Source organism: Protopterus annectens, chromosome 1.part0, assembly GCF_019279795.1.
Source record: "Protopterus annectens isolate FY-2018-M chromosome 1.part0, PAN1.0, whole genome shotgun sequence".
Taxonomy (NCBI): Eukaryota; Metazoa; Chordata; order Ceratodontiformes; family Protopteridae; genus Protopterus; species Protopterus annectens.
In genome coordinates, this window is record NC_056725.1 from 809,848,206 (window position 1) to 809,873,622 (window position 25,417).

Sequence of the window (25,417 nt, forward strand, 5' to 3'; positions counted from 1 at the left end):
TTTATTCATGCAATATTCAGAGGTTACTATAAATCTTGTATATTGTTCATTACACTGAGTCACACATACAGTGTTGTATTTTTACTTTTGTTTTGAAGTAATTTACATTTCAGTAACATTTTGAACTAATGAACACTTCATAGCGTGTTTCAGTAAGTACCCGTATGCTAACTTATTTATGTGGCAGCTGGCTGCTCAGAGGATTAAGGTGAGCTGTTATTAATCTACTCCTTGTGGTACAGGGTTTGATTATCTCAGGCTTCATTCGCCTACTTTATGACTTTCTACAAGAGTGGGTATGTATGCAATACAAGAATTTACTCCAGACTGTGTGACTTGTTATCTGGGCTTTGCTCTATGGACTTTGCTTTTATGACCAAACTGTGCCAATGTTGGTAAATTTTGCATTACCCTTGCAAAAGAGTGATTTTTTATTGTCAGAATGTATTTGGTTTTATCCACACACAAAGAGCACTTTAAAAACACATTTTATCACATAAGCCCTTCCTTTTGCACAATTCATAAACGCTGGTTTGTTTCAAGTTTGATGTGGTTTAAGTGATCATGGTAACAGACTAATAAACTGTTTATTCAACAGTGATGCAGTAAGACCACTGCACAGACATAGTTATTCTCTGACTCACACTGTAAGAGTATTTGTGGTATCAGTCATGTAACAATATGATAATACGTCAGATGAGGATGGAGAACACTACCATCATGTTTTCATACTGAAAAACATTTTATTCACAGTAACAAATCTCTCCAGTTGCTGCCCTTCTACCTGTTTATGGTTTCCCTTTATTTTTTGTAGTGTTTTACAGCTAAACTACACTACAAAAATACTACCGCAACTTGAAAAAAGAGGAATGCTCTTCTACAATCTGAGCCACTGAATTGCAATGAGCTGAACAGACAAAGAACATGAGTTCCCCAAAATTTAGCATGCTGATGTTTCATTCTGGATTAATGCTGTAGCTGCAAATCACATAACTTCACAGCAAAAGGCTGAAACAGCTTTGTGAATGGAGAGAGGAACTACCTCTTTTCCTAGAACCAGACTCAAAAGCTGCTTATGTTTTGTAATTAAATTCAAACTAGTGTGCTTCGTAAAATATACTGTTTTAAACATATAAGATAGGCTAAGATGTGGAAGCTGAAAAAATACATATTCCCTTGACCAACTTAACAAAATATTGCAAGTTATGTTGTAGTACTGCAGGTTAAGCTGTTTATCAGTTCACAAGCGAAGAACACTAATGTACTTGGGGTCTCAGAACTGCAGTGAAATAACAGTTCTGTTAAAGGTATTTAAGGCGCCATATCAGTTTCCAGTAATAAAAGAGTTACATTTCAGCAGTACTTACAGTGATAAAATAGCTGGCATAGTCATCTTCTTTGGTGGAGAAGTGGTAGAGATCAGCAGAGTATTCATCCTGTATATGATAGAAAGTAGATGATAAACTTATATGTAGACAGGCGTACATGTTTAATAGGTTGTTTATACATATACTTAGTCTTTTATTAGTAGAACTGACAACATTCTCCTGATGAAAGGTATTTCCATCTGTTGGAATGAGCCTAAACTTTCAAAATGATGATGTGTGTGTGTGTGTTTTTTCCTTAGAAGATTCTTTGCCATTATACCTGTCTGGCAGATTTCTCTCGCAACCGTCTCATATGTTCCAAAGTATGAGTACCTTCAACCATCATGAATTTTTCCGAAATTCTTGTAGTTCCCTCTGAGATGCCTGCCCTTCAAATTAATCCTATACCATCCTAATCCTCTGGTCATGGAACATCTTATTATCCTGACAATATCGCATTCATGTACTGTTCTTTCTCCTTCAGAGGTATTGCATGTTTTAGTCAGATACATCTCCACTGCCTATAATTTTGCACAATATCCCTGACATTGCCTCATATTTATACCCTGTCCCCCATAAAATTTTTCATTTTCTGGTAAAATATTGATGATTACAGTTGGTCAGCAATGCCAGACATTACAGGTCATTGTTTAGAAAATGCAATGATATAAAACCTGTAGGTCTATTAACTTTTTAAGTGAAATAAAGTAATATTTAAGGTTTACCTTCATATGTGTGTGATGCACGATCACAAGAAGGTCAAAAGGAGGTTCCCAAATTTTCACAAACTCAGAAAATAAAATTGTCTAAATGTGCAATGAGCGAATGCATATTGGCATTAGCTCATTGCAGATTCGACATTTTGGGTGCAGATTGCACTATAGCGGGGATCAGGAAATGATCCCTTTCCCCCACTGTAGTGTGATCTTGGAGTTAGTATATTAAAGTAGGGGAGGTGTGGGGGGGTGCAGCCCCCATATGGGGGGTGCAGGGGGGCTTGCCCCTCTGCCTTATGATGTATATTTGACTTTGTAGTTCGAAAATCATCGAATCCGGTTTTCCAGATTTTGATTTTCAAACTTTGGTGATGTTCGATGTTATGTTTTCCGTGTTTTGAGGCACACAATAATGCGTTCTCATACGTCATTTACGGACATACGAAGGTAAACCAATATTTGAAAATTGTCCCTGATTTTAGGCCTTTAACCCCCCATTATTTTTTTCTTAGTCCGGAACTGTTGAAGAAAGAGACAGAGAAATAAGCTAGTCATATCCGTGTCACTTTTCAAGTATGCCTCTCCACCTCTTAGCACAAGAAATCTGAACAAGCCTAAAAAACGGAGAGACAATAGCCCCAAAATAGGGACACATTTTAAATATAGTTCTTATAAACTTAGAAAATTGCTAGAATAACAGGATTTGTGTTAACATGCATTTTCTGAAGGATATGAACTCTGAAACTCAAATAGATATCATTATTTAGTGACTTCAGTCCTCAGTATTTTGTCATAAAACAACAAATGTTATGAGGAACAGACTGAAAATATGAGGCAAAATGCAGGACATACTCTGAAAATTTGGACAGTTGAGCTGTATCTCCAGTCTTTATGGGAAACATTTCTTAAAATAACTGACTCAGTTCCTGTATCACCTTTGTTACTGACTTCTAACAGCTGTGTTGTTATATCTACAAATGACTTCTTAGGACCATCACAGCTTAGGATAAGAGGCATCTGTTATACTCCAGTGCCTTCTCTCAGGATGAGTAACTAATGTCTTATAGCAATATTCAAGGTATGCACAAGGGTCCTGCAGCCTTGTGCTTAAGCATTTAGCAGAATCAAAAATGGTTAACAGCACAAAAGTTATGCTTGCTAACTAAAAGCACTCATCTCTTAGACATCTGAAGCGCTGATCAGAAGTTATACTGACGTGTGAGATCTAGTTATGCAAGTCAACAGTCTTGACCAGCGGAAGCAGATCTTCATCTTTATGTAGCCTGGACAAAGAGAAAGCAACCCCCATGAGCAATGCTCCATTAAAAAACAGAATATTAGTTCTAGCCACTTTCATGACATCAGTATATAATAATTATAATCTGTATGAGAAGTTGAATATGAAACTCATCAAAGGAAATTTCTGAGAATGAAGCATGTTGATCACTCGACAGTCATTCTACTGAATGCTGGTATAATGAAAAAATTGTGCTAAAACAAATTTTGGAGAACACAAGATTTTTTTAGGTGCCAAGAACCCTCATGTCAGAGGATACACCCACAGCCTCACCCTCAAAACTATAATATATACTATATACTACTCTGAGGTCAAACTACAAGTGGAGAAAAGGAAAAACTTCACTACCACCAAAAGCTGTTTCAGTACTTTTCATTCCATCTATAAGCAGTCAAGGAAATGGCAGCCAATAGACTGACTGGCTCACTCTGACTGAAAAAAATGCACTTATACCCAAGATTTAGTGACTATGGAGTTGATTGTATCTGTATCAGTGGTACAGAGGCACATTTTCCTGTTTGGGGAAATTAAGGTAAAAAAATTTGAATTACAGTCAAATGGATTTTTGGCCAGTTGGTTTTCATCAAAATGTTCACTTTTACAGATTTCTGAAAAGTGACACAGTGCCATGAAATATCATTTCTTGAACTCAAATCTCAGAGAACAGGCATTTCAGATCAGTTTCTCTTCTACATAACCAGCTGATGTTTGAAAACATCAGCCAACAAGCCTTCACGCCAAAAAACACTTCTTTGAAACAAATGATACTGGTTTCAGTAGCTTCCCTGACCTCACTGGTTAATATTGCAGTCAGAAACCAAATAACCTAGAAAGTGGAAGGTGTGGTTTTACATCTGCTATTTGTGAGTCCCCGACTGTGTTATACTGAAATGCCAATTTTAAGCTGGCTACATCATGTAGAGTTTGAAAACCTTACTGTACTACTGACAAAGTGGGTTTGATAAATGTGATGACAACTAGAGAGCTGGTGAAGAGAGAACTGTTTTGGGAAGACAGAAGACAGTTCTGTCACATGAGAGGAACCTGGTACTGCATTGATGCCCTGGTGAACTGGCTAAGGAGTTTGTCATTGTTTGGAGTGGCAGCACTAATCATTTGTACAGCTGCCCTGAAGTCATGCCTAAAGAAGTGTGTACACATCCTCTACTGGGCATCATCATGTGCAGTCACTGGCTGTATGGAATTTGATCAGAGAGTAAAAAGGCAAATTCCTTCTGGTCACAAATGATGGTTCACATCCCATCAGCATTACATACCCACAAGAAGCAGCTTAGTGTTATATGTACTAAAGTATATTGTTTGCATTGCAATAAGTTTGCTGACTAACTTACATGTAGCCAGTGTATTTATGCAAAAACTAGGGACGACAGAATGAGCTGAGGCTAACAGGAGAACCAAATGTTAGGAGACGAAGGAAGGGTACTGTACTGCTAAACATATACTGATTAAGATTATTTTTTTGAAGTATAAATCAAACTATCAGAAACAACATTTCAGAATCATGCAATGCTGGCTCCTTTTTCAAGCTAGAAGATGGTTCTTGGAAAGAAATGGTCCAGAAGTAAGATACAAGACCAGCTCTACATTTTCAGTCTGGAAACAAATGCACTCTACTTGGGATTTAGTCACTACATATTTGATAAGGTTGTTTCAGTTTAGATAAAGTTTTCTGATGGGAGCTAAAAAATGCCATATATCCCGCTAGTTAAGCAGGCTTAAATAGTATGGAATGAGTTTCAGCTAGTGAAAATGAGACTCATCACCAAGCTGGGCATGAAAGTGTGGCCTTTTTCCTGTGACCTTGACTTATTTTCTAAAAGGACAGGAGATTAAGGAGATTAAGACCTTTGTTTAACATGATGTTTCAACATTTTATTCAGGAAGGATTTGTTTAATGTCACAAAGGAACTTTGGTGAGACTCATTTTGAAACATTAACACTCTCAACCTGATACTTTTGTAATCTATCAGCCAGTGCCTGATCTCTAGTAAATTATCAGGCAATACAAAGTGTCTAGTAAACTAAATGACTAGCTAATACCCAACCTTCAGTAACTCTCAGTGAATGCCCTGTCTCCGGGAAACTCTCATCCACTGACCAGTCTTTGGTAAACAATTCTCAGTCTCAATGCCCTATCTCTTGTAAGCTAAACTATTAGTCAATGCTCAGTATCTAGTTTACTGCCCCCAATGCCTCTCATGCTCACTTTACACTGTCACCCATGTGCACTGAATAATCTGTAAATATTGTAAATATGTACCTACTTCTGATGCTCACTCTACACTGTCACCCATGTGTTTTGTACAATTTTTGTAAATATTGTGAATATGTACATTATACCTTGCATACACCTACTGTACTAGTACTGTAAGGTATGTGATCTCCTGACTGTACTATTAGATTGTTATGCATTTAACTGTTTCTGCCTTTTGATGTTAGCATTCTATCATATGTTAGCCAACTCCTTATTTGTAATCAGCTGTCACTCTGTAAACACCTGTCTATTCACACTGTAACTTCTTGGTGCTTTTCTCCCAGGACTCCGCTGAAAATGGGCACCTGCTGTCCAGTCAGATTTTATCCTGGTAAAATAAATATTAAATAAATAAATAAATTTGCTAATGTCTAATCTCAAGTAAAGTCTCAGGTAATTCCCAGTCTCTAGTAAACTATTGATCAATTCCCAATATCTACTAAGCCATGAGCCAATACCCATTCTCTAGTAAACTAAACTATCAGCCATTACCCATTCTCTAGTAAACTAAACTATAGGCAAATGCCCAGAGTCTAATAAACTATTAAACATTGACAAAGTTCTAGTAAACTGTCAGCTAATGCCCAAACTCCAGTAAGCAAAACTGCAGGAAACTAAACTACCAGCCAATACCCAATCTCTACTAACCTCTCAGTAAGTGTTGATTATCTAGTAGTCTAAATCACCAGGCAACGCTCACTCTCTAGTAAACTATAAACTAATGTGCAGCATCTAATAAACTAAACTATTAACCAATGCTCAGTCTTTATTAAATAATCGGCCAAAGTCCATCATCTGGTAAATTATCAATCAATGCCTATTCTCTGATAAAGTATCAAACACTGCACAATCTCTAGTAAACTAAATTATCATCCAATGTCATGTTTCTTGTAAACTAACAGTCAATATCCAATTTCTGGTAAACTATCAGTTAATACTCCTTATTTAGTAAATTAAAGTATCAGGCAACTCCCAAACTGTAGTAGATGATCATCTCATACACAGTCTCTTCTAAACAAAGCTATAAGCCACGTTCAGTCTCTGTTAAACTAGTAGCCAGTGTCCAGTGTCTAGTAAGCTATCAACCAATGCCAGAGCTCTGGTAAACCATCAGCTAATGCCTAATCACTAGTAAACTAAACTATCAAAGCCCAGTCACAGCTAAAATATCGAAAGACGATATTATATCCAAACGAATGAAAAAACAAGAATCACGGCCGGACTGCAGAGGAATGTTCTAAAAAACTTTAATTTAAATGCTTACAAATAAAAGTTACGTTTTTCGTCCTGTTTGCATACAGGACTTCTTCAGAAAAATGACGCAGTTAGAAAATTTCAAAGTGTAATATTTATACAATGTTTACAAAAAGCGTGCAAAATTCTTAATTAACGCTTATCTTCTTAAAGAAATATATGTACATATATATGCTAACAAAAAGACAAACAGAAAAAGAGACCGGACAGCTTCAATTTATGCTAACAACTTCAAAGATCGCTTTATATGTATAAAAATATGTATATGCATGTGTGTATAATTATATAAACATATATATATTATTATATTATATCTCAATAGGGGAAATTGTATGAATATATATATATATATATATATATATATATATATATATATATATATATATATATATATATCTCACATGACCAACGTTCAAATGCCCAATGATTTAATATTTCCGATATTCTGAAGATGTCGAATATACGGAAAATTGATTAAATGAATATTTAATAAATATTTGGATAAATATGTGCAAATATGCATATATAGATCTGTACATGTTTATACATATCAAAACATGTACTATGTCTATTGAATTTTTATTAAAAAAATTTTTATTAAAAATATTACAAATGTTAAGATTATTAAAATTCAAAGATATGTTGTATATGGACATACTACATATTTTCTGTTATATATACACATATACACATACTTCCACACCCCCACAGACCCACCCACACAAACACATGCATACCCATACATGCACAGACACATACAAACACACAAACAACCACAAAAGACTCACACCCCCACCAGCACAACCTCCACCTCACTTAATACACGATATATAAAAAAATGTGTAAATATGTTGTGTGTTATATGAATTTTATAAATTTATGGATTTTATAAAATGTGAGATGTATAATATTAAATAATAAATTATCAAATTTATAAAATGTGAAACAATTATAATATACAATAAAATATATACCAGTTGTGCCTTTGAATGTTTGTATGTGCACAATCTAAACTTGCATTTCAATGAAAATTATAGAATGCTCAAAAGTTCTATATTGACAATTCATCAATTATTTACCATTCAATGTTTGATAACACCTTATAATAAAAAACACTATGTCGATATATATATATATATATATATATATATATATATATATATATATATATATATATATATAGATAAATTTGAATAAAAAAATACATAAAATTAGAAAATTTCTAAATAAATATAATATTGATATTTATATCCATAATTTAGAAATGATAATAATTCGATGATACCATAAATTTTATAGCCTATAAAATTTATATATAAAATACAAAATATTATTATATATATTAGATATGAAATATATAATATGAATATTTATATAAAGGACTGTTTATATCTCCAATTGTTAATAATAATACTGAAGATTATATTTTATTATTTTGTTATTGTTGGGAATCTCTTTATATATTACAACCTATCTTTCTAAACTTCTCAACCTCAACAGGCACATTATAGAACATTTATCATTTAGACCTGGGTTCACAAAGGTATTCAATCTAAGTTGCCAAATCAATTCCATTTTCTCCAATAGTAGGGTAAATGGCCCACCTCTATCGTCTTGTTGGATTTGCTGAATTATCTTAAATTTAAATTTGTGTTGTGGATGCCTTATGATATGCATTGCCAAAGCATTGTCCTCCCTTTTATGTGTTATACTTCTCAGGTGTTCAGATATTCTGTCCCTTAATCTTCTGTCTGTTTTACCTATATAAAATGAAGGACATGCTTGGCACTTTGCAACATAAACTACTCTTTTTGTATTACAGTTTTTTATTATAAGATGTTATCAAACATTGAATGGTAAATAATTGATGAATTGTCAATATAGAACTTTTGAGCATTCTATAATTTTCATTGAAATGCAAGTATAGATTGTGCACATACAAACATTCAAAGGCACAACTGGTATATATTTTATTGTATATTATAATTGTTTCACATTTTATAAATTTGATAATTTATTATTTAATATTATACATCTCACATTTTATAAAATTCATAAATTTATAAAATTCATATAACACACGACATATTTACACATTTTTTTATATATCGTGTATTAAGTGAGGTGGAGGTTGTGCTGGTGGGGGTGTGAGTCTTTTGTGGTTGTTTGTGTGTTTGTATGTGTGTGTGCGTGTATGGGTATGCATGTGTTTGTGTGGGTGGGTCTGTGGGGGTGTGGAAGTATGTGTATATGTGTATATATAACAGAAAATATGTAGTATGTCCATATACAACATATCTTTGAATTTTAATAATCTTAACATTTTTAATATTTTTAATAACATTTTTTTTAATAAAAATTCAATAGACATAGTACATGTTTTGATATGTATAAACATGTACAGATCTATATATGCATATTTGCACATATTTATCCAAATATTTATTAAATATTCATTTAATCAATTTTCCGTATATTCGACATCTTCAGAATATCGGAAATATTAAATCATTGGGCATTTGAATGTTGGTCATGTGAGATATATATATATATATATATATATATATATATATATATATATATATATTCATACAATTTCCCCTATTGAGATATAATATAATAATATAAATATGTGTATATAATTATACACACATGCATATACATATTTTTATACATATAAAGCGATCTTTGAAGTTGTTAGTATAAATTGAAGCTGTCCGGTCTCTTTTTCTGTTTGTCTTTTTGTTAGCATATATATGTACATATATTTCTTTAAGAAGATAAGCGTTAATTAAGAATTTTGCGCGTTTTTTATAAACATTGTATAAATATTACACTTTGAAATTTTCTAACTGTGTCATTTTTCTGAAGAAGTCCTGTATGCAAACAGGATGAAAAATGTAACTTTTATCTGTAAGCATTTAAATTAAAGTTTTTTACAACTAAAATATCAGTTAATCCCTAATCTCTAGTAAAGTCAAGTACCAGCCAATGACCGATCTCTAGTAAACTACAATTGCATGCCCAGTCTTTAGTGAAAAAAGAAACTGTCTATCAGGGCCAGTCCCTAGTAAGCTAGCAGTCAATGACAATCTTTAGCAACCTAAACTATCAGCCAATTGTTTTTTGAGAAAATTGCAGAGCTGTATATTGTGCAGATATTGTGATGGTCAGTACATAAAAAGCTTTACTCCCAGAACACAGGACAAGCTGTAGAAATGAAATGTCATTGCTGGTTTTATGAGATGCTAAGATCAGCACAAAACCACTGTAAGTGCACAGCATTCATATCCACAGTTTATGTCATTAGCATTTACTGCTACTCTATGTTTTTGGAAGTGCCTTACAGATTATCATAGTCAGATAGCCATACCAGTAGTGCTGTAAACTGCTTTGGGTAATTCTTGATAGCAAGCAGTGGTTTTGCATGGGGCATAGTCTTTCCCTCCTAAACTTCTGCTATGTGGAATTTCTAAAAATTAAACCACACTTGCTTGTTTTGTTTGTAATATGCACATTCTCATTTCAACAGCTCATTAGGAACTACTGTTTGAGTTTCACTGCCATGTAGCTGACACTGACTATATATATTCTGTTCCCAAGAAAAAAACTGATTCTACTGAATTGCTAAACAAATAGTGAAGGTACTGGTCTGGATAATGGCTTCAAGGCTAAACCTAGGCCTCAGTAACATTAAGGGCATGACAGTGAGGTCTAGTCATGTAATGGCTTAGGATTTATCACATATGCCACCACTCTGACTTTGTATGTGAAAGGTGATTGTAGCCTTTATGACAGCTTATCACTGACCAGTGAAGTATCACCAAATACATATAATGTTTTCTCCATTTAACTGAACATTAAGTAGAGTAATTCCCTACTTTAGCCTGCTAGCTCTTTCAAACTGCCATGAAATCTGTTTGACTAATCAAGGATGGTGTGCTTAGTGTGTGCATGCGCACGCGAGCACGTGCACGCGTGTGTGTGTGTGTGTGTGTGTGTGTGTGTGTGTGTGTGTGTGTGTGTGTGTGTGTATGTGCGCGTGCAATTTACATGTGTATGTATGTATGTATATATGTATGTATGATGTATGTATATATGCCTGTATGTGGGGGCATTGCATGCTCTTACTGGGAAGCAGAAATCAGTGGCAAAGGTATAAAAATAAATCCTGTTGATATCTATGACATATTGCAGTGCTGTATAGTCAGCATTAGTTTAAGAAAAAAATGAATTTATTTATTTATTACTCTAGCCAATTAACCAATGTATTATGGGCCCTTATTTAGCCATACGTTGAGTGTCCATATTTGAGCCCAACTCAAATCCAGAGATGGGTAATAGAAAATTTACCCCAGGATTGCCCCCTGCACTACTAATGAACAGACACAACTTCTAAATGTTATATCCAATCCACAAATCCTCCCTAATTATCTATGGTATGATCTCAGTTATTCTTACTAGGGTAATATACAATTATTGACCATGGAATAGGTAAGACACTAACACCATACGGCATAGATTAATTCAAGCACCAAAAGGGAAATTGGCTAGGCTTAAAATGGCTGAACAAGTGCAGCTAGCCTAGTACTTCTCTATGAACCAAGAAACTCATGAAATGAGTGAATCTAAATACTCATATCCTTTGTTTACATCTGTCTGTGCATGCAGCACAGTGGAATGGTATTTTCTGTTTTTGCTTCTTATTACTTGGCCCATTTTTTTCAGTACGTGGCTGGAGTAAATTTTGTTGCAGTTTGTATTTTCTCCCCTCGTTCATGTGGTTTATCTGTGGTATCTAGTTTCCTTCTAGACTAAACATGCTAATTTTTGACTGGTAGTGATGTATTATTCCTAACTGTGCATGGTATCTGAGTGTGTGTGTGTGTGTGTGTGTGTGTGTCTAAGTTGAGGGCATGCACACAGACACACACACACAGACACACACACACACACACACAAAATCAGATCTCTAGACCCATATCAAAGCTGTAATCTAATCTATACAAATACCTGCATTTGTCTGCCTGTCTGTCTGTCTCTCTCTCATATATATATATATATATATATATATATATTTATATATATATATATATATATATATATATATATATATATATATATATATATATACATGCACATATATGGCTCCCTATTGAAATGGCAGGACACATTCAAATCACAAAATACAAGAAAAATACTGAAAATGCAGAAGAGCTAATATCAACTATCACTCTTCTTAGAAAACTTATTTTTGAGTGGTCCTCCTTGCACTCCCCCCCAAATTTATATATAGATATATATATATATATATATATTTTATATATATATATATATATATATATATATATATATATTTTATATATATATATATATATATATATATATATATATATATATGTATGTATATCAACTACAAGATCACCATACCTCAGAGAAAAGGGAATATTCCAAGAAATTCCAATCTTGGATTTAGTATATTATCCAAATTTTTGGTCCTTCAGTCTCCACATTTCAGGACTCAGCAATCCAAGTTCTAATATTTCAAATGGTTACCTACAGATATATTATCTGTGTGTGTGTGTGTGTGTGTGTGTGTGTGTGTGTGTGTGTGTGTGTGTGTGTGTGTGTGTGTGTGTGTGTGTGTGTGTGTATGTGTGTGTGTGTGTGTATGTGTAGAAAGACATAGTGACCTCTTTTCAGGGGAAACTCAAGCTGCCATTTATCCTGCTAAGGGAAATTTGGCCAGGGCATTAGGAAGGAGAAGAAATTAAGCACCCTCTGGAGCTGCTAGGTGGTGCTGGAGACAAACGGTATAAAATATTACTGCAGAAGATGATGAAAGAGATCATGGTACGGGGATGGGGATAGTGAATAAAGGTTAAACAACGAAGAGGTAGTTAAAGAAGAAACAGCAGTTCAAAGTGATGTTATTAATATACAAGAAGAGAACAGATTTACAATTTTCGAAGGTGAAGAGGAAGAAGAGGGGAAATGGAGACAGACAAAGAGCAATAATGAGATAGTGATTCTTTTGCTTGCTAGATACCAGATGTAACAAAAATAAGACTTTTAGATGTAACAATAGTAGTACAAGGAAAAGTAATGATATGTGCGATGAGAATAAGACAAACATTTATAATATTAACAGTCATTTATGCATATACTAAATTGACACAGTTGTTTGAAGACATCTAACAAATTACATTTGTATATATGTCAGTAGTGATGATGGGAGATTTTTACTGTAACCCAAGCAAAGAAAATGGAAAATAGCACAGAATATTAAGATGTTAAGGAAATTATTTAAATGTGGACATTTAAAAGTTGGGAAAGACAGTGGATGGACATAAAATGGAAATTTTAAATGCAGAAACTGATTGAATAAAAAAAAAAAGAAATAGGAAGAAATAAAAAGAAATTTTATGGAATTATGAGAGACAGCCAGAGAGAGAAGAGTGGAACAATTAATTGTCAAAATAAAGAACATAGAAACATAGATGTATGATAAGAACAGAGAAAAAGTAAATGTGATGTTACATAGGCAAAGACTTTTTTTCTGGAAGGAAAGAAAGAGGATGTTCCCCTTATTTAGGAATATATGTAAACATGAGAGAAGAAAGGATGCATTGTATCTTAGATGACAAGACACAAAATACAAAAAGAAGATATTATGGAGGTGGTAGGAAATTGTGTACAGAAAATATATGAAAAAAAATACATGAGCAAGAAGAATGGAAAGTGAAAAAATATCTGAAGAAGTAAAGATTTTTTTTTTGTAATGATATAGCAATAGAAGAAACAGGGAAGGCGATAAAAGAATGCAAGAATGGATATGTGCCGGGATTAGAGGGTACAAGTTATGAATATCATAAGGGAATTATAAAAGATGAAAAAAAATGTTAACATTAAATTAATGGATGAAAGAAGGTATAATGGAAGAAGACATATGCAGCAGACTGATAAAATGTATGTGGAAATGGGATGAAAGAAAAGATCTAAAAATGTTGGCCTATAACTCTAGGTGGTACTGAAGTACTGACTATGAACTATTTATATAAATACTACAAAAAAATTGAAAAAGTATTAGATGAGGTAGTAGGAGAAGGAATTTATGGTATAAAAGGAAGAGTGGTGAAAGAAATGTTAATTATAATGAAAGAAGTAGTAGAGATGATGCCGAAAGAAAAAATGGAAGTAATAATGATAACACGTGATGTATTTAAAACCTTTGGTAAAGTGATCCATGAAGCAGTGTGGCAAATATTAAAGGCATATGGTATAGCAGGAAAGCTATTAAGGTAATAAAGAAATGTTCTGACAATTCATGGGTACAAGTTATGATAAATGGATGGGAAAAAATAAATATTAAGAGAGGAATAAAACATTGATGCCCAATGAGTATGTGCTTATTTGTTTTAGTAATGAATACTGCAGTACAGACATGGATGCATGAAATGAAGGAGGCAAGATGTGAAACAGAAAGAAATGTTATATTTATTTATATTTATTTTATAGGATTTTAGTCCTAATAAAAAATAAGTGATAGATAAGTAAGGTTGTATTAAGGATTAAAAAGCTGTTAAAAGTTGTTCTGCAATTAAACAAAATGAAATGTAAGGAATTTAGCAACATTTTGGGAGTGGCATTTGGTAAGTATGAAAGTGTGTCAATGAAGAGAGATACTGGAACAAATATAAAGAATAAGCTTGGTGAAAACAATTTATCATTTTAAGAAAAGGACATACATGCTGATTACTTAAGTATTAGGAAAAATAACATATTTAGGGGGCATATATATATCCCTTACTCAGAATAAAACAGTTGTTAGAGATTTTTTTTAGCTTCATTTGGGGTTCAAGGCTAAATAATAAAAAAAAGAAGAAGATGGTTTGAATTTTAAAAATCCACTGATGTATTTAGCATCTATGCATTATTTTGGATAATGAAAAAGGTAAAGGAAAGACCAAAAGAAATGATAGGCAAGATGCTATATGAAAAATATAAAACTAACCACAAAAAAGAGCCACCGTGTAAAGTCAAGATCAGAAACACAAAAGATTTCACTGCAAAGGATACCACTAGTATTAATGACAGAAAGCAAATAATCCTTTGCTCCCAAAACTTAATGAACAGTTAAAAAGTCACAAAACTGCACACAAAAAAATTTAAAAAAGGTTAGCATACACTTTCATCTTTAAAATAAATATGACTTCATCAGAACAAAGTATGTAAAATGTGTAAGAGGTATATATACACGCAAATTACAACCCTATTGTTGATTAGAAATGACTAAGGAACCAATCAGCTTCTCCAATTAGTAAAATAATTAGACGGAAACAAATCAACTTCTCTAATTAATAAAGTTGACCCAACCTATTTGGAAACACAGTACAAAGTTGATCATGCTGGTTGCTGAAATAGAACATAGAATAAAACTAAGAAAAACAAGAAAATAAAAATATTTTGACACAAAAAATACTACCCCAACTATTGTTATAAATTAGCCAGCCTCAACTTGAGAATGGGAACAATTGAAACATGGTCATTTATACTTGGTTTAATAGTGGCATTCACCCTAAGGTGCCACAATAACTCCATATATTCGACAGTGGCCCACCCTGTGGGTTATGGTCTACTTTTTCCAAAATTAAAAATAAAACCTGCCTAAAATTGTCACATTAAGTAGAGTGTCTGCATTATTTGGATTTGCTCTCAAAATATCACAATTGTGTTTGCAAATGCAGTTTCTCATGGAGTGCTCCAGTCTGTTGACATAAAAAGGTGTAAATTCTGAACACATGGCAAGATAAATCAAATCCTTGGTGTTACAAATACCTTTATATGTGAAAACATGTTTCCAAGCTGTTTGTTTTTAATATTAAGCTGCCACACTCTTAAATAAATTTGCACTGATTGCAAACTCCAAATTTCTTAGTACCCTTTGTTGAACTGCCAGCTTGACGATGGTGGGAGTCCCCTTCAATGAGGTTTTTAACATTCTTGCCTCTTTTATACACAGACAAAATCAATAGAACTGTTTAGTTATTTTGTGTTGAAAACTTGTAAAATATTAATGTTTGTAAATAACTGTTTATAAAGTTTTTATATGGTATAAAATGAATGTGAATGCTAATAAAGCACCCCTACTCTTTTTGATAGGTGATATGCAATCTTTCATATCCAACTCAAGCAGGCTGGACTACGATTTAATATCTTATCTAAAGCGTGACATACTCAGGAGTGCAGCACCCATTAAGCTGCAATGAAGTGTCACCAATCCCTCTACCTGGTGTGGGAATAAACCCAGATCATTTTGGCTTACCTTCTAAATTGTGAATCCCATATCACTGATCATCAGAAAGTTGAGATGAAAATAATGAAAACATACAATCACAAACAGCCAATTTTTGTCAGGGCAAGGAAACACTTGTCCAACACAGAAACACACCGGCCTATGTAAAAACCACCTAGGTGGGGTACTATGCCCCCACACCTCCCAGTGTGGGGGGCTGAACCCACACCGAACTATAAATATATATATATATATATATATATATATATATATATATATATATATAGATAGATATATATATATATATGTATACCAACTCCAGGATCACACTACAGTGGGGAAAAGGGCATATTTCCATATGCTGGGCAAGTGTTTCCTTGCCTTGAGAAAAATTGGCCATTCATGACTATATGTTTTCATTATTTTGGGATTTGATGGATTACTATACTTAAGCCTACAGAGTAAAAAAAAAAAAAAAAGAAAAAGATACGGAGGGATACATACCCTTCAGGCTCATGGTAACAGATCTTTTCCTCTACAGTTCTAAAATTATCAGGACTCTTTTGCATATGAACTCAAAAGGCTTTTTAAATCAGATATTTGATTTGGTGACATTAATTCTCCAAAAATCATCTCATTTGTGTAGCTCTGTTTAATTAGCCAAATCATAAGGCAGGATTAGTAGGACTCTGGACAACACAGACTGTTAGCTCCTTACCTAGAATGCACCCCTGCATTTTTAAAATTCTTATAATAATTCTTGTGTGGGACAAGGAGTCTTACCGGAGAGTTTGAAGGATTCATCTCCTTGCCTGGAATCAGTGTCAATAATATTCTAATTGTGGAGGCTAAAAAAAGCTGGTAAATGACCGATTCCTTAATTCTTGCTCACAAATTCCCTCAGAAGCTTTGGGTAGATGATTAAATACAGCTTGGCATTAAATACAACTTGGCATTGTATTTACTTTGCTTTCTTTTCAGGGAAAACATAAGCAAAGGAAACTTTCTAAGACCCAGATTTATAGCTAGTACAAAAAAATTTTTCAAGAAAGCATGTCACAACAACAGCAAATACAAGCCAACAATAACTAATATCTCTGGACAATGAATTCTGGCAAGAAAACAAGTAGCATCAACCTAGAGAAACACCAGTGATCAGAGTCAGAAAACCTTAGGGGTGCAGCATTTTCTATGCAATTAGAGTTTAGCTACATAAGTGAAGTAATACGTAAAGCTGAAGTGCTTCTTTAAAGTTTTGGAGCACTGGTTAATTTATTATGCTAACAGACGCATACTTAACTCTTTGGAGAGTGGTAATAGCAATAAAAGTTGTCTTATTAATGTTAAGAAAAAGAAGAGAGTTGACGTCATTTTAGTTTTCATTTTGTATAATTGCGGTACATTGCTATAGATGTGCCAAGTTTGTTTTGTAGCAATTCATATGTTTACAAGGCTGCTTGTAATCTAGGAATATCATTTGTAAGATCATTAATACACAGGAAGAAAAAGACTAGGGCCTGGACTATCACTTGAAGCATGCCCTGGTTGTTAGCACCCATTTCTGCAGACATCTGGCCTGTTATTGATTGGATTGTATCAAACTCAGGAACCCCACACAGCCTTCCTGAAGACACTGGATGGTATAAATGTATCTCCAAACACCATTATATTGGGTGACTTCAACTACCCGAATATAGACTGGGAACATTACTCAAGCCCCAACTTTCTAGCCCAAAGGTTCCTGGAGTTCATAAATTCAAATGCCATGGAACAACTAGTCACCGTTCCCACAAGAGGAGAAAATATACTAGATCTCATCATCACAAACATGGGGACAAAATGCTCCACACCGGAAGTATATCCCTCATTGGTGAAATCAGATCACAAACTTATCTCACTGGAAATCCACATCCCGCCCCCACCCCAAACAAAAAAGACCACAGTGAAGAACTTCTCTAAAGCAAACTTCACACTACTCAAGACTGGTGTGGTATCCTTCAAGGCCCCTGAACCAGTGGAAACCACAACCCAAGCTGCGGAAGCCCTTACAAATGCCTTCTACGAACACCTCCAGGACTGCATGGATCAGGCAATCCCTAATAAAACCAAGACTCTTTCCACCAATGGCAAACGTCCAGTCTGGTGGACCCCATCCATAAACAACTTTACAATAAGAGGAGAAAGCTGTTACATGATAGAGCAAAATCCATAAAAGAGAAGACACCCTTGATCATTATTAGTAAAAAAATACGAGCACTCATAAAATCATCCAAGGCCAAATTTGAGAGAAAAATTGCAATAGATTCAAAAGACAATCATAAGGCCTTCTTCAGCTATGTTAGAAACCTGGGTAGAAACTCCCAGATATGCGCAGAATTAGTCCAAAATGATACAAAAATCACTGAACCCACAGACATTGCCAACATACTGGCAGACAGGTTCAGTGCAAACTTCACCCCCCTCTCCCCCCCAAAAGGAGAGATAACTATGCCAGCGGAGTGTAGCCTCCCAGACATCTCTAATGCGCAGGTGAAAGCTGCTCTCTCTAAAGCTAAAAACACAGCATCAATGGGACCAGATGGTGTCCCTGGCTGTGTGCTACATGAACTCAACGAGGAACTAAACCCGCATATAAGGCAGCTGTTTAATCTTAGCCTTACCCAGGATACGTGCCCAAGGAGTGGCATACGGCAACTGTGGTCCCACTCCACAAAGGCGGTACCTCTACAGACCCTGGAAATTACCACCCCATAAGCTTAACAAGCCTGGTCTACAAAGCTATGGAGAGGATCATAATGGAACTCATAAACAAAGACATAGGGGACTTGCAGACATTGGACCCGACCCAGTTTGGCTTTGTCAAGGGCAGATCATGCCTTTTGAACTTGGTCGACTTCTTCGAAACAGCCACCAAGGCCATTGATGAGGGAAAGGCAGTCCATACAGCCTACCTTGACCTTGCAAAAGCTTTCGACACAATACCCCACTCGGGTATTATAGAGAAACTTACCAGCTTAAATGTAAAGCCATATGTCACAAGATGGGTTGCAAACTGGCTAAAGGACAGAACCCACAGGGTTAGAGTTGCTGGCGCCATGTCAGACTCCAAGCCGGTCACAAGTGGGGTCCCACAGGGCTCAGGCCTTGGCCCCCTGTTGTTCGGCATCTACTTCTCAGAAGTACAGGCAAACATAGGAGGACTATGGCTGACAAAGTTTGCAGATGACTACAAACTGGGCGCCATAGTGGAAAGTACATCGGACACAAATATCCTTCAGAGGGGTCTCACGGAAACTGATAACTGGTGCCAGAGCCATGGCCTGAAGTTAAATGCCAAAAATGTATAGTCATACCCTTCGGGAAAAACAAGGTAACCCCAAGCTACCATATAGGTGGCAATCCATTAAGCACAGAAGAGGTTATCAGGGACCTGGGGACCCAGGTTGACAGTGGCCTTTCTTTTGACACTCACATTGCTAAAGTGGTTAGAAAGACCTTCTACATTGCCCACCTGATCATGAAGGGATTCACATCCAGATCAAGTGAGGTCATTGTTCCCCTGTACTCTTCACTTATCAGACCAATGATCGAGTACAATGCCCCATTCGGGATGTATCTCACCCGACACCTGCAGCAATTAGAGAGACCCCAAAAGTTCCTCACCAAAAGGATAAAGGGACTCCAAAATCTGTCATATGCTGCCAGACTGAAGAAACTCCAGCTCTATTCAGTCGCATACCACCTGCTCAGAGGTGACCTGTGCCTGACATACAAGGCCATGTCCAACCCGGAATTAATGGACATGCTCCACCTCAAAAAATCCAAATCTACCAGATCCACTAGAGCAAGCGACTTAAACCTTAGCACGGATATAAATAGGGGACATGCTGGAGGGATAGATTTGTCACCCAGAGACTCCCTATGCTGTGGAATAAAATCCCAGTCCATGTGAGGCAGAGCACCTCGCTGGCTCTGTTCAAGAGAAATCTTGACCGGTGGATGGGAGATCGTAGGTTTACCCCGGGAATCATCTCTGTGTCACTGCTGGACAGAGGCACAACAAACTAATGGGCACAGTATTTTTTAACATAAGGGGTGGCGTAAGCCACAAAACTTTGGGCTAGGCTTATAAATGCCTTAGGACAGATAGCCTAGTATAAACCTATGAACCTATGAACCTATTATGAACCCACTTTACAGGGACATCCTCTGAACACATCTTTTCAGGTCATCTGACAGAAATGTGTAACCTGCTGACACCAAAGCTCTTCTCAGGTCTACATATATAGCACCACTGAAAAATCCTTTTTTCATGTTATACATAATCATGTCAGCTGTACTAAAGTTAGCCATCAAAGTATTGAAACCTTGTCTAAACCTATGCTACTCTTGGAAAAAGAAGCCATGTGTATTAATCCATTCTGTGGTTTTGTAATATACAATCTTCTCTAGTAATTTAGCTTGGAAATGTTGGCTGATGATAGCCTGAAGTCTTGGGCAGCAAACTTTTGGGTTACCTTAATCAGAGGACTGATTACCACATGTTGGAACACTTTTGGAAGTGTGTTCTGTGAACAGATTCAAACTGAAATTATGAACTAATAATTTGACAATGAAGGACCCTGTAATTGTTAGGATGGCATTGTGAATGGGAAATAATACTGTGCCCCAGTGGTCTTAAGGTCTTTAAGTAACTCCCCTACTGTTTAGGATGATACTCAACTTAAGTTAAAATGGAAGATCCAATCCCGGAATTAATGGACATGCTGCACCTCAGAAAATCCAAATCCCATCGAGCTACGTGCTCAAGAGACTTGAACCTCAGCACTGAAATAAATAGGACATGCTGGAGGGAAAGATTCATAACCCAGAGGCTCCCTTCACTCTGGAATAAAATCCCAGTCCAGGTTAGGCAGAGTTCCTCATTGACTCTCTTCAAGAGGAATCTTGATGAGTGGATGGGAGATCGTAGGTTTACTCCGGGTATCACTTCTGTGTCACTGTTAGACAGAGGCACAGTATACTAACCTCGAAAAAGGGCATAGCAAAATACATTTATAATGGGTGGCGAAAGCCAAACACATTCTGGCTAGGCTTATAAATGCCCTAGGGCAGATAGCCTAGTATGAACCTATGAACCTAAGAGCAAGAAGGGAACTGTCATTTTATCTTCCAAGGACGGGAGCCATGGGTGTTCCTCTGTGCAGATATGATCTTCAAACTTAATAAGAAAGTTGTGGTTGAATATTTTTAGCAATGCAAATATTAGGTTACATAATAGTTCTCTTATGGACCTCCAGGAAAACTTTGAATAGCTGCCCAGCAGTGTTTGATTTTTCTAATATGAGCTGCTTCAGTGCTGTGGGTCACTATTATATACTGCTGTTTGATGGTAAGGTGCTTCATATTGCAGGCCTAATCTAGAATATTCTTTTTTTCAGCTTTACAGTGCTCAGTTCCTCTCCCTGAGCAGTGACTTAATAGTATTCACAAACCACAAAGAGCTGTTATACTGCTGCTTTCTAAGTCTATAAGGAAAAAGGTTGCTCCAAATATCTGTGAGAAGTCTGAGAAAGACCTCACAGATTGCTATAGGATATGTTTTTGTAAAGGGGGCACCAGTCAAAGCTGCTGATCTTGACTCCTAGGGCTTGACTCTCTGGAGAAAAATTTCTATGTACCAGGATAGTCTCTGTCTTAGACTTTTACATTTCCAGAATGATAGTACAGGAGCATAACTATGTAAGACATAAGGGATAATTTGACAGCCTAGGAATCTCCAGGGTATATTTGAGAATGATAACACCAGTTAATGAATGATGATCTGTCTCAGGGCAGGCACTTGTAGCTTGGCTACCCATTCACCGTCTAATTAAAAAGTGCAAAAATATAGTCTGGAAGTTTCCTGTTATGGCCTAATACATTGAGGTGCCAGTCCCCTTTGATGACAGCACTATTTCTAGCCTCTTCTTGGCAGATCTCACACAGTTCAGCTTCTAACATTGTTATGGTAGAAGGTTGAAGAAGCTAATATAACAGCAAGGGGAAATATAGTAATTAGATAATTTTCTTAATGACTTTGGGGGGCAGGGGTTTGAGAATTAGTAAATCTTGTCAAAAAGTAAGACAGACTATATACTAGCTTGACCTGTTTCAGACACACCCTTGAACTACCCGAATGATCACATCAAACTACCATGGATATATGGAACAAAGCAGTGTAACACTTTTTGTAGAACCACATCAAACTGTTCATCTACTAGCTGTGTGACACCAATAAGTGGTTGCAGGAGAACAGAGACTGGCAGTATGTGTTTTCCTGACATAGCTATAAAATCCTAAGCAGAAAGTTGCCCTTAGGCTTGAAAGTTAGCAGCCCTCTGACTGTGGCCAGTGAATAGGAATGTGTTGTCAGCTAGTGAGTAGTAAACTCACATTTCTGGTACAGTCAGACTGTAACTGACATTAATAAATAAACCAATGAACTATAACTGAATCAATATCTTGGCCTAAGGTCTGTACCTTTAGTATGTAGCCATTAACATTAGTGGTCAACTTATCTAACTATCTGAAGAGAAAATAAAAGCCAGAACCCCAAATAACAAGGCAATTACCTGCATTCTTTACTAAGGACTGTTGGAGATAGCAAGCCAGAATCAGAACCCCAAATAACAAGACGATTACCTGCATTCTTTACTAAGGACTGTTGGAGGTAGCAAGCCATGGCCAGAACCCCAAATAACAAGGCAATTACCTGCATTCTTTACTAAGGACTGTTGGAGATAGCAAGCCAGAATCAGAACCCCAAATAACAAGATAATTACCTGCATTCTTTGCTAAGGACTGTTGGAGGTAGCAAGCCAGGGCCAAAACCCCAAATAACAAGGCAATTACCTACATTTTTTACTAAGGACTGTTGGAGGTAGCAAGCCAGGGCCAGAACCCCAAATAACAAGACAAATTACCTGCATTCTTTACTAAGGACTGTTGGAGATAGCAAGCCAGGGCCAGAACCCCAAATAACAAGGCAATTACCTGCATTCTTTACTGAGGACTGTTGGAGATAGCAAGCCAGGGCCAGAACCCCAAATAACAAGGCAATTACCTGCATTCTTTACTAAGGACTGTTGGAGATAGCAAGCCAGGGCCAGAACCCCAAATAACAAGGCAATTACCTGCATTCTTTACTAAGGACTGTTGGAGGTAGCAAGTCAGGGAACATTTATATTAATGAGTGGTCTGGAGTACTGAATGAGTAGTTTGCAGCTGAGGGGAAGTAACAATGGCCATTTCATCCTCAGTGTCACCAGCATTTAACTCTGGGGGAGGTCAGGGGAAAAAAGACATCTTGAATGGAGAGTACTTAGCACCAGAAATGACAAAAAGCAGCCTTTAAGCTGTTTGAGTACTTCTTCAGTGACTATCTAGCTTATATCCCTTTGCAAGCTCCAGTATAGAAGTAGCATTCTTAATTCTAACACCTTTCCTATCTCTACCTGGAATATAAAATGAGAATTGGAATAATTTTTCATTAAAACGCCAACAGTTGTAACCAAAAGTTAAAATACAGAAATCATCAAACAAGCTATAAAATGTGACTTTCTACAATGCATGCTGTAAGAGACTGCATTTTCATAGTGGGAATATAAAAAAAATTCATAAAGATAAAATAGCAATTTCTTGTAAATTGTCAACTGGAATCTGTGATAATCAAACAAATTACAAATGAATAACTGAAAACATCAGAGAAATAAAACAGTAGCTTCCAGGGACAAAATAAAGACAGCAGCAATGGATAAAAAGACATAAGCCAGCTCTACAGTATGCATAGCAAAGCCTTTTCAGTCTAATGCTAAATACAGACTACAGATCACATGGTGGTGTAGCAGACACTTTAATCGCTTCACTACTACACCAGGATCAAATTGATTTCATCCCAGGAAGGCAGGTGAAGGACCATAATCATGTGCAGTCATTGGTTTTGTGGACTGACAATGATGTCCTCCTTCTTTTGGCTCTGTACCTTGCTACTGAATTGGCTTTTGACATATGTTGGCAATATTTGGAAACCACTATGAGGGCTTCATATTCCTTAATAAGTTAATTAACATGTTAATGGCAGTATATGAGATATTGCAGGCTGGCATTAAGCTCTGTTTCTACTTATCAGCAAGCTATTTGATTTCAATAAAGACAGGAGAGCGATTCTGTTTCCATTGCTTTTTGTGCTGCTATTAACCAGCTGTTTCAGATGCTAATTGTATTAATAATGGGTGTCTGTGGAGAGGAGCAGACTGGGATAACTGATTGCTATTTAATGACTATTCCAGGACCAGTCTGGTAAATGTCTGGTCAGTTTAGTCAAACTGTAGATTTTAAAATCAATAATCTGAAGACACAACCCCTAACAGTGCCCCTCCACTAAGTGAATGATATGTAAGTTCCAATTTGACTTAGAGCTAAAACAATTAAAGATATGGGGGCATGGATTTCTGTAGCTCTTAGAGACAGACAAAATGAAGTGATGAAAATGCTTATCAAGGCATGTTTACTGACCGGACAAAATATCATCCTATGGAACAAATGAAAGAAATGGTTTTACCTACTGAATCTACTTTTGCATTTGAGGATTTTGTACTGACAGGTATTTACTCTAGTACTTCCAACTTCCAGGAATATTAGAAAGAAGATGGAGAATGCATACTTCTGGTCACCAATTTAATCCAAAAGTGAGCATACAGACAGTGGTAAGGATGACTATGAATTGGAGAATTCAGTTGTCAGAGTTGAATTGTATTATCTCTCAGCACAACTTACTACTTGGGTACTGTGGCTGCTTCCTAGTTATGCCTACTATTTAAAATCTACTGATAGATAGGCTTAAGAGTATGCCAGAGGGAATAAAAAATCATGTGGTCAGAAAGTCCTTCTATGTGGCACATGTCATTACTAAGGGTTTTGCATCCAGGAAGAAAGAGATCATTGTCTCTGTCTACTCTTTCCTCATTAGGCCAGTCATTGAGTACAATGCCCCATTTGGAATGTACCTTACTAGACACCTGCAACAACTGGAGAGGCCGCAAAACTATCTCACAAAGAGGATCCTAGGCCTTGAACACTTATCCTATATGGACAGACTCAAAAAACTCCAACTATTGTCTGTCTCATATCGCCTATTTAGAGGCGATCTCTGCTTGACTTAGAAAGCCATGT

The 25,417-nt window shown here is 36.0% G+C and overlaps 1 protein-coding gene across 1 annotated transcript in view; it reads right to left on the bottom strand.

Annotated features, from left to right (window-relative positions):
- The window catches only part of SH3BP1 (SH3 domain binding protein 1), a 1,277,628-nt gene that overhangs the window by 550,987 nt on the left and 701,224 nt on the right, over positions 1-25,417 (bottom strand). The window contains exon 8 of the mRNA XM_044063342.1: positions 1,368-1,436. Within this exon, the coding sequence (XP_043919277.1) occupies positions 1,368-1,436 (69 nt within the window). The remainder of the gene's footprint in view (positions 1-1,367; positions 1,437-25,417) is intronic.